Source organism: Lipotes vexillifer, unplaced genomic scaffold (genome assembly GCF_000442215.2).
Source record: "Lipotes vexillifer unplaced genomic scaffold, Lipotes_vexillifer_v1.1 scaffold1003, whole genome shotgun sequence".
Classification (NCBI taxonomy): domain Eukaryota; kingdom Metazoa; phylum Chordata; class Mammalia; order Artiodactyla; family Lipotidae; genus Lipotes; species Lipotes vexillifer.
The window spans coordinates 1,421,087-1,431,032 of NW_006798890.1; the positions used below are offsets into that span (position 1 = coordinate 1,421,087).

General features: G+C 46.5%; 1 protein-coding gene across 1 annotated transcript in view; it reads left to right on the forward strand.

Annotated features, from left to right (window-relative positions):
* Positions 1–5,227: 5,227 nt before the first annotated feature.
* Positions 5,228–9,946, forward strand: part of FAM151A (family with sequence similarity 151 member A) — a 13,823-nt gene continuing 9,104 nt past the window's right edge. Inside the window, exons 1-2 of the mRNA XM_007471143.1 lie at positions 5,228–5,342; positions 6,812–6,958. Coding sequence (XP_007471205.1) covers positions 5,228–5,342; positions 6,812–6,958 — 262 coding nt within the window. The remainder of the gene's footprint in view (positions 5,343–6,811; positions 6,959–9,946) is intronic.

Genomic DNA, 9,946 nt, shown 5'->3' on the forward strand with positions numbered 1-9,946 from the left:
AGTTTTCCCAGCACCACTTATTGAAGAGACTGTCTTTTCTCCATTGTATATCCTTGCCTCCTTTGTCATAGATTAGTTGACCATAGGTGCATGGGTTTATCTCTGGGCTTTCTATCCTGTTCCATTGATCTGTATTTCTGTTTTTGTGCCAGTACCATATTATCTTGATTACTGTAGCTTTGTAGTATAGTCTGAACTCAGGGAGCCTGATTCCTCCAGCTCTGTTTTTTTCCCTCAAGACTGCTTTGGCTATTTGGGGTCCTTTTGTGTCTCCACACAATTTTAAGACTTTTTGTTCTAGTTCTGTAAAAAATGCCATTGGTAATTTGATAGGGAGTGCATTGATTCTGTAGATTGCTTTGGGTAGTATAGTCATTTTCACAATGTTGACTCTTCCAATCCAGGAACATGGTATATCTCTCCATCTGTTTGGATCATCTTTAATTTCTTTCATCAGTGTCTTATACTTTTCTGCATACAGGTCTCTTGTTTCCCTAGGTAGGTTTATTCCTAGGTATTTTATTCTTTTTGTTGCAGTGGTAAATGGGAGCGTTTCCTTAATTTCTCTTTCAGATTTTTCATCATTAGTGTATAGGAATGCCAGAGATCTCTGTGCATTAATTTTGTATCCTGCAAATTTGCCAAATTAGCTGTAGTAATTTACTGGTGGCATCTTTAGGATTCTCTACGTATAGTATCATGTCATCAGCAAACAGTGACAGTTTTACTTCTTCTTTTCCAATTGGGATTCCTTTTATTTCTTTTTCTTCTCTGATTGCCATGGCTAGGACTTCCAACACTATGTTGAATAATAATGGTGAGAGTGGACATCCTTGTCTTGTTCCTGATCTTAGAGGAAATGCTTTCAGTTTTTCACCATTGAGAATGATGTTTGCTGTGGGTGTGTCATATGTGGCCTTTATGATGTTGCAGTAGGTTCCCTCTATGCCCAATTTCTGGAGAGTTTTTATCATAAATGTATGTTGAATTTTCTCAAAAGCTTTTTCTGCATCTGAGATGATCATATGGTTTTTATTCTTCAATTTGTTAATATGGCGTATCACATTGATTGATTTGCATATATTGAAGAATCCTTGCATCCCATGGATAAATCCCACTTGATCATGTGTATGATCCTTTTAATGTGTTGTTGGATTCTGTTTGCTAGTATTTCGTTGAGGATTTTTGCATCTATGTTCATCAGTGATATTGCTCTGTAATTTTCTTTTTTTGTAGTATCTTTGTCTGGTTTTGGTATCAGGGTGATGGTGCCCTCGTAGAATGAGTTTGGGAGTGTTCCTTCCTCTGCAATTTTTGGGAAGAGTTTGAGAAGGACAGGTATTAGCTCTTCTCTAAATGTTTGATAGAATTCACCTGTGAAGCCATCTGGTCCTGGACTTTTGTTTGTTGAAAGATTTTTAATCACAGTTTCAATTTCATTACTTGTGAGTGGTCTGTCCATATTTTCTATTTCTTCCTGGTTCAGTCTTGGAAGGTTATACCTTTCTAAGAATTTGTCCATTTCTTCCAGGTTGTCTATTTTATTGGCATAGAGTTGCTTGTAGTAGTCTCTTAGGATGCTTTGTATTTGTGCGGTGTCCGTTGTAACTTCTCCTTTTACATTTCTAATTTTATTGATTTGAGTCCTCTCCCTCTTTTTCTTGATGAGTCTGGATAATGGTTTATCAATTTTGTTTATCTTCTCGAAGAACCAGCTTTTAGCTTTATTGATCTTTGCTATTGTTTTCTTTGTTTCTATTTCATTTATTTCTGCTCTGATCTTTATGACTTCTTTCCTTCTGCTAACTTTGGGTTTTCTTTGTTCTTCTTTCTCTAGTTCCTTTAGGTGTAAAGTTAGATTGTTTATTTGAGATTTTTCTTGTTTCTTGAGGTAGGCTTGTATTGCTATAAACTTCCCTCTTAGAACTGCTTTTGCTGCATCCCATAGATTTTGGATTGTCATGTTTTCGTTGTAATTTGTCTCTAGGTATTTTTTGATTTCCTCTTTGTTTTCTTCAGTGATCTCTTGGTTATTTAGTAACATATTGTTTAGCCTCCATGTGTTTGTGATTTTACATTTTTTTCCCTGTAATTGATTTCTAATCTCATACCATTGTGGTCAGAAAAGATGCTTGATATGATTTCAATTTTCTTAAATTTACTGAGGCTTGATTTTGTGACCCAAGATGTGATGTATCCCGGAGAATGTTCCATGTGCACTTGAGAAGAAAGCGTAATCTGCTGTTTTTGGATGGCATGTCCTATAAATATCAATTAAATCTATCGGGTCTATTGTGTCATTTAAAGCTTGTGTTTCCTTAGTAATTTTCTGTTTGGATGATCTGTCCATTGGTGTAAGTGAGGTGTTAAAAGTCCCCCACTATTACTGTGTTGCTGTCGATTTCCTCTTTTAAAGCTGTTAGCAGTTGCCTTATGTATTGAGGTGCTCCGATGTTGGGTGCATATATATTTGTAATTGTTATATCTTCTTCTTGGATTGATCCCTTGATCATTACATAGTATCCTTCCTTGTGTCTTGTAACATTCTTTATTTTAAAGTCTATTTTATCTGATATCAGTATTGCTACTCCAGCTTTCTTTTGATTTCCATTTGCACGGAATATCTTTTTCTGTCCCCTCACTTTCAGTCTGTATGTGTCCTTAGGTCTGAGGTGGGTCTCTTGTAGACAGCATATAGATGGGTCTTGTTTTTATATCCATTCAGCGAGCCTGGGTCTTTTGGTTGAAGCATTTAATCCATTCACATTTAAGGTAATTATCTACATGTATGTTCCTATTACCATTTTCTTAATTGTTATGGCTTTGTTTTTGCAGGTCCTTTTCTTCTCTTGTGTTTCCCACTTAGAGAAGTTCCTCTAGCATTTGTTGTAGAGCAGGTTTGGTGGTGCTGAATTCCCTTAGCTTTTGCTTGTCTGTAAAGCTTTTGATTTCTCCGTCGTATCTGAATGAGATCCTTGCCAGGTAGAGTAATCTTGGTTGTAGTTTCTTCCCCTTCATCACTTTAAATATATCATGCCACTCCCTTCTGGCTTGTAGAGTTTCTGCTGAGAGATCAGCTGTTAACCTTATGGGAATTCCCTTGTATATTATTTGTCATTTTTCCCTTGCTGCTTTCAGTAATTTTTCTTTGTCTTTAATTTTTGTCAATTTGATTACTATGTGTCTCAGTTTGTTTCTCCTTGGGTTTATCCTGCCTGGGACTCTCTGCACTTCCTGGACTTGGGTGGCTATTTCCTTTCCCATGTTAGGGAAGTTTTCAACTATAATCTCTTCAAATATTTTCTCAGGTCCTTTCTCTCTCTTTTCTCCTTCTGGGACCCCTATTATGCAAATGTTGGTGCATTTAATGTTGTCCCAGAGGTCTCTTAGGCTGTCTTCATTTTTTTTCATTCTTTTTTCTTTATTTTGTTCCATGGCAATGAATTCCACCATTCTGTCTTCCAGGTCACTTATCCGTTCTACTGCCTCAGTTATTCTGCTATTGATTCCTTCCAGTGTATTTTTCCTTTCAGTTATTGCATTGTTCACCACTGTTTGTTTGTTCTTTAATTCTTCTAGGTCTTTGTTAAACATTTCTTGCATCTTCTCGATCTTTGCCTCCATTCTTTTTCCAAGGTCCTGGATCATCTTCACTAACATTATTCTGAATTCTCTTTCTGGAAGGTTGCCTATCTCCACCTCATTTAGTTGTTTTTCTGGGGCTTTATCTTGTTCTTTCATCTGGTACAAAGTCCTCTGCCTTTTCATTTTGTCTATCTTTCTGTGAATGTGGTTTTCCTTCCACAGGCTGCAGAATTGTAGTTCTCCTTGCTTCTGCTGTCTGCCCTCTGGTGGATGAGGCTACTTAAGAGGCTTGTGCAAGTTTTCTGATGGGAGGGGCTGGTGGTGGGTAGAGCTGACTGTTGCTCTGGTGGGCAGAGCTCAGTAAAACTTTAATCCACTTGTCTGCTGATGGGTGTGGCTAGGTTCCCTCCCTGTTGGTTGTTTGGCCTGAGGCAACCCAACACTGGAGCCTACCTGGCTCTTTGGTGGGGCTGATGGTGGACTCCAGGAGGGCTCATGCCAAGCAGTACTTCCCAGAACTTCTGCTGCCAGTGTCCTTGTCCCCACGGTGAGCCACAGCCACACCTGCCTCAGCAGGAGACCCTCCAACAGTAGCAGGTAGGTGTGGTTCAGTCTCCTATGGAGTCACTGCTCCTTCCCCTGGGTCCCAGTGTGCACACTACTTTGTGTGTGCCCTCCAAGAGTGGAGTCTCTGTTTCCCCCCCATCCTGTTGATTTGCAATCAAATCCTGCTAGCCTTCATAGTCTGATTCTCTAGGAATTCCTCCTCCCGTTGCTGGACCCCCAGGTTGGGAAGCCTGACGTGGGGCTCAGAACCTTCACTCCAGTGGGTGGACTTCTGTGGTATAAGTGTTCTCCAGTTTGTGAGTCAGCCACCCAGCAGCTATGGGACTTGATTTTACTGTGATTGCGCCCCTCCTACCATCTCATTGTGGCTTCTCCTTTGTCTTTGGATGTGGGGTATCTGTTTTGGTGAGTTCCAGTTTCTTCCTATTGATTGTTCAGCAGTTAGTTGTGATTCTGGTCTCTCACAAGAGGGAGTGAGCACCCGTCCTTCTACTCTGACATCTTTCCCCCTGCCTTCCAGGGCTACCACTTTCAATCTCAGGTAGATAGATAATCTATCTGGGATAGAAGGAAAATTCATATTCCTCCGGCAGATCTAATCTGTCCTTGACACCCACCCTTGCCTGACCTTTGTGACTCCCTGGGGCAGGGCAGAAAGAGGGAAGAACCATCTAGGTGTCTCCTTTTATGCAGGGGCAGAAAACCTCCAGGTCTTCAGGAAAGCAAAGTCAAGCTGGATCTAGATCCCTGGTCCCCCAACTCCCAGGCAAGGGCAGACAGGCAGCAGGTGGGGCTCAGTCTAACATTCTCTGCTGACTCTTAATGTGCTCAAAGGTCATTTTGAAGGTGGCAGGATTTTCTGCTTGACCCGTTAAGATCCTGGGAGAGAGAGAGGAGGAGGAGGAGGGCGGGAAGGTAGGAGGGACTTCAGGAACTGTCTTCTGGGACATTTTCCTGGCCCGCTGGGGGACAACTAGGTGCTGCTAAGGCTCCTGCCTCCCATCCGATCCTAGCTCTGAGAGCCTCAGGATACTGCACCACGAGGAGTGTGGGGCATTTCCCAGAGAGGGTCATCATGGCCTACAAGAAGGGGTGCTCGAAGTGGGCCCTTGTTAGCAGTGCCAGTGTGGCTCTGGTGTTCACCATCGGGATGATCCTGTGCTTCTCGCTGCAGCAGGGCATCCTGCCAGGTAGGAGCTTCCCAGTCATGCCGTCTGGTCGGCTTCCCCCACCCCTCACTCCTTGCCCCTGGAAGGTTCTGTCCCCATTGACAGCCCTGATGGCCTCCTCTTCCCTCCCTGCCAAGACTCTCCTCCATCCACAGCTCTACCTGCCCCTCCCATCACCAACCCCACCAAGACTCGATTCCCCACAGACAGTCCCACTAACTTTCCCTTCCTTCTTTACCACGCTTCAGTCACCTGAGGACCAATGAACCTTGGTTTTCAGCCCAGACCTCCTTCTGTGCCCCCGGATGAACATTCCTTCTTGGAGGGTCACGCAGGCATCTCATATTCAGCTGACTGAGCTGAACTTTCCCTCTCCCCTCTGCGCCCTCTCCCGGTGAAGGGTCCTCCATCCACACGGGGACCTGGGAGCAGCCTCCTCTCTTCCTCCTGCCTCATGCCTGTATCTTCAGTCCTGTGCCTCTAGGCTCTTCCTTCCCATCCTCTACCCTCCATCCCTGCCCACTATGACCTCTCAAGCCTCTGTCTCCTGCTGGACCCCTGCAGCAGCCCTCCCCCTCCCACACAGTCTCTGCTGCCAGCCTGCTCACACCAGCCCATGCTCCGTCTGCCACCAAGGAGATCTTTCCTTTTTTTTTTTTTAATTTTTATTTATTTATTTATTTTTGGCTGTGTTGGGTCTTCATTGCTGTGCGTGGGCTGTCTCTAGTTGTGGCGAACAGGGGTTACTCTTCGTTGCAGTGTATGGGCTTCTCATTGCAGTGGCTTCTGTTGCTGCAGAGCACAGGCTCTAGGCACACAGGCTTCGGTAGTTGCAGCACGTGGGCTCAGCAGTTGTGGCACGTGGCTCAGCAGTTGTGGCACGCAGGCTTTGTTGCTCTATGGCATGTAGGACCTTCCTGGACCAGGGCTCGACCCCGTGTCCCCTGCATTGGCAGGCAGATTCTTAACCACTGTGTAAGGAGATCTTTCTAAACATAAACTTAGTTTGCTGTCTCCAGCACACACCCAACTCCTTTGCTGGCATCCAGAGCTATTTACAACTGGATCACAGCCCTCTTCCAATCTTGCCCTATTCCATTTCTCTGCATTCTGTACCAGGCCAATGGCCATTCCTTTAGGCAACCATATATTTCCTATGGTCAAACCTTTGCTTATACTGTTCTCTCTGTCTGAAATAACCTAGTCCCCTATTTTGGTCAAAGTTACAAACCCATCCTTCTAGGTCTCCCTTAAATGTTCCCTTATCAGTGAACTTCCCAACATCTGCAGGCTGGTTCAGAGCATCACTGGGCCCAGGACCCCACGTATTCCTCTCTCTCCCAGCACTGATGAATCTGGGGTCCACTGTCTCTGCTAGATGGTGTGCTAGACACTCCCCGGGGCCCAAGGAGGGTTAGTAGGATGTACGGGTGAGAGTGTTGGTCTGGGGCAAGAACTGATGTTGACAGTTCCCTTCGCCTTGATTGCAGGCTGTGAGCAAGATGCGGCCTGCCGCTCCGATGCAGACATGCTGGACTACCTGCTGAGCCTGGGTCAGATCAGCCAACACGACGGCCTTCTGGTTACCTGGTACCATGCTGCCAACAGCCAGAAGGAGATGAGGGCTGCCCTCAGCAGTAAGTCCAGTTGCCAGAACTCGGGCAGGCGGGGCAGAGGTGGAGACAATGGAGGGAGAGCAGAGGTGGGGCTAAGACAGCACTACCTATGAGGTGGCATTAGGATGGGTATCGCCACGTTCTTGCCATCCTCCACTTGAGAAAGTGGGGGCTCAGGGGTTAAGTGACTGACTCAGGTTGTGCAGAGATGTCTGGTTCCAAGGTCACATTCTGCCCTTCCTCCCAGGCCTTGTCAGGAGACACCTTCCCTGCTAAAGTGGCCTTTGTCCTCAAAGTCTAAAGAGCCAGAAGATGTTTGAGTGCCAGCGCTACCAAAAACGAGCTGTGGAAGCCTGAGCAAATTGTGTAACTCCTGAGCCTCTGATTCAGAATGATTATGGTAGCCAGTCGGCAAACACTCCCTGTGGGGACACACACTCACATTCCACCTGGGTCTCCTGGGACTACCAGCAGACTTTTTTGTGGGTGCCATTCGACAGGAGAAAAATGGAGGCTCAGAAAAGTTAGGTGACTTACTTAACTTCACTAAGGTCACACTGTTTGAAAGTGGCTAAGCCAGCAGGGTGAGGTGTGTTAGGGCGACATGGACATATATATACTAACAAACGTAAGGTAGATAGCCAGTGGGAAGCAGCCGCATGGCACAGGGAAACCGGCTCATGATCAAGTGGGGTTTAACCCAGGAATGCATGGATTCTTCAATATATGCAAATCAATCAATGTGATACACTAATACACTAAAAGGAAGTAAAAACACATGATCATCTCAATATATGCAGAAAAAAAAAAAAAAAAAAAAAAAAAAGAAAGTGGCTAAGCCAGCACTGGAGCACCCAGTGGTCAGCTCCCACGCTCTAAACAACTGCATTATGCCTGGCCCAGTTCGAAAGGGAAGATCACTCTTCCAGGACTATGGGGAAGCTCATTAGATCATGTTCATGTACGTGCTTGTAAACTCTAAAGCAGTGACTATTCGAGATGAAATGGAAGGGTCCCCAAATTTGAGCGTGCTTCAGAAAACACATTGCTAGCCCCACCCCTGGGGTTTCAGATTCAGTGGTTCTGGGGTGGGGCCTGAGAATTTGCATTTCTAATAAGTTCCCAGGTGACATTGATGTTGCTGGCCCTAGGATCACACTTTGAGAACCACTGCTCAACCAAAATCCCTCAATTTTAGGAAAGTGAGATCCAGAGGGTCTTGTCCAAGGTCACACAGTAGGTCTGAAGCAGAGCAAGACCTAGGCGCCAGGCCTCTGGCTTTTACTCCAGCAGAGAGCCTGGGAATGAGCATCTGGGAAAGGTTTGCTGAATGAATGAATGAGTCCTTAGGGAGACTTCCTGGAGGAGGCAGGCTTGGTGGTCAGCAGAGGAGAGGCCACCACAGGCTGGGTGGAGCCAGTTTGCTGCTGCTTCAGCATCGGGCGGCTAATGGCCAGACTTGGGTGATAAGAGGCCAGAGAACTCCCTGGCAAGAGGGAGGGCTCTTATCTGGCAGATAAGGCCTGAGGGAAAGCAAAAAGGATCTGCCAGCCCCAGGCTCATCCCAGGTCAGCCCTGGGGTAGCAGGTAATGGATCAGGCCCCACCAAGTTGGGACCTTGGCCAAGAAGAAAGCTAAGGGCCCAAACCAGGCAGTGCCCAACAGCATGGAGTGTGCAGAGGCACCCCTTAGCATAGCTGCAGGGGTGCAGAGGACCCCAGGCCCAGTCTTCTCCCTGAGGGTCCTGCTAGGTCCCTGGGGTAGGTCTCTGGGAGGAGGGTGGCTCCACAACTGAGGTGGGGACCCTCGGGGGGAGCCAATGGTAGGCCAGGGTTAGGCCGGTGAAGTCACCTTGAACATGACTGGACACCCATGTGGAGGGGAGGGGCCACAGCAAAGGCCTAGGAGGCAGAGAGACTGGGTTCAAATTCTACCTTTTATCATTTACCAGAGGAGTGATTTGGGACAGGTGACTTCACCCATCTGCAGCTCAGTTTTTCCCTCTGCAAAATGTGGGCTGGTAGGGTGACCATATCATTTATCATCCAAACCAGGGCACTTCTGATAGTGAAAGAGGTCATTATTAATAATTATGCTGAAACAACAGGAATACACCAGACTATCCCAGGCAAATGGGGACATGTGCTCACCCTAGTTAAGTGAGCTACTCCACGTAAATGATAATTAGTACTTAGTGAATGCCTAACAAAGGATATTTTATTATTTACTTCTAGTAAACGAAGGGACAGGAAGCACAGAGAGGTCCAGTAACCTGCCCAAGATCACACAGCTTGCAGATGTTAGAGCTGGGACTGGAAGCTAGCAGCCTTGGGTTCAGGATCTGCACACTCAGCCACAGCGCTCTCCTGCCAGACGTGATGCATAGAGCGCCTGGCATGTGGGGGAGGGGAAGGAGGGTCTGGTAACTTCCTGTGGGCTCCCTCTGGAGAGCATCACTCCTTCCCACCTGACTGTGCCCCTGAGGACCAGGACTCTTACTGTGGCTGCAGAAACCTGATCCTTTCCTCATCTCCTGTTCCTTCACACCCCCAACCAAGCAAGTTGCCCCCCCCCCCAGATTCAGCATCTGGAAGGCACACAACAGGTTGTAAATGGCAAGGGAGAAGACTTCGGGAGGAAGCTGGATCCAGGTGGCGATCGCAAGGAGGCAGGTTAGGTCCATCAGTCTTTAGCCCACTTCACTGAGCGTTTGCCGGGCCCCTACTCTGCACCCAGCTCAGGAGGAGGTTTAGAAATGAGTGAGATGTGGCCCTGTGTTCAAGGGGCTCCCAGTGTCTCAAGGAAGGCAGCTGGTGAAAGTCAAGCAAGGCAGCAGCATCAGAGGTTCACCGGGCCTCAGAGACCTGGGTTCCAGCCCTGGCTTCCTCCCAGTGTGCCCCCACCCTCCCCCGACCGGAACTGGCTCCCGTTAGATGAGGAAGGAGACCCCTCAGTATCCATTCTCTTTTTTTTAAGCAGTTTTTTTTTTTTTTTTTTTTTTTTTTTTTG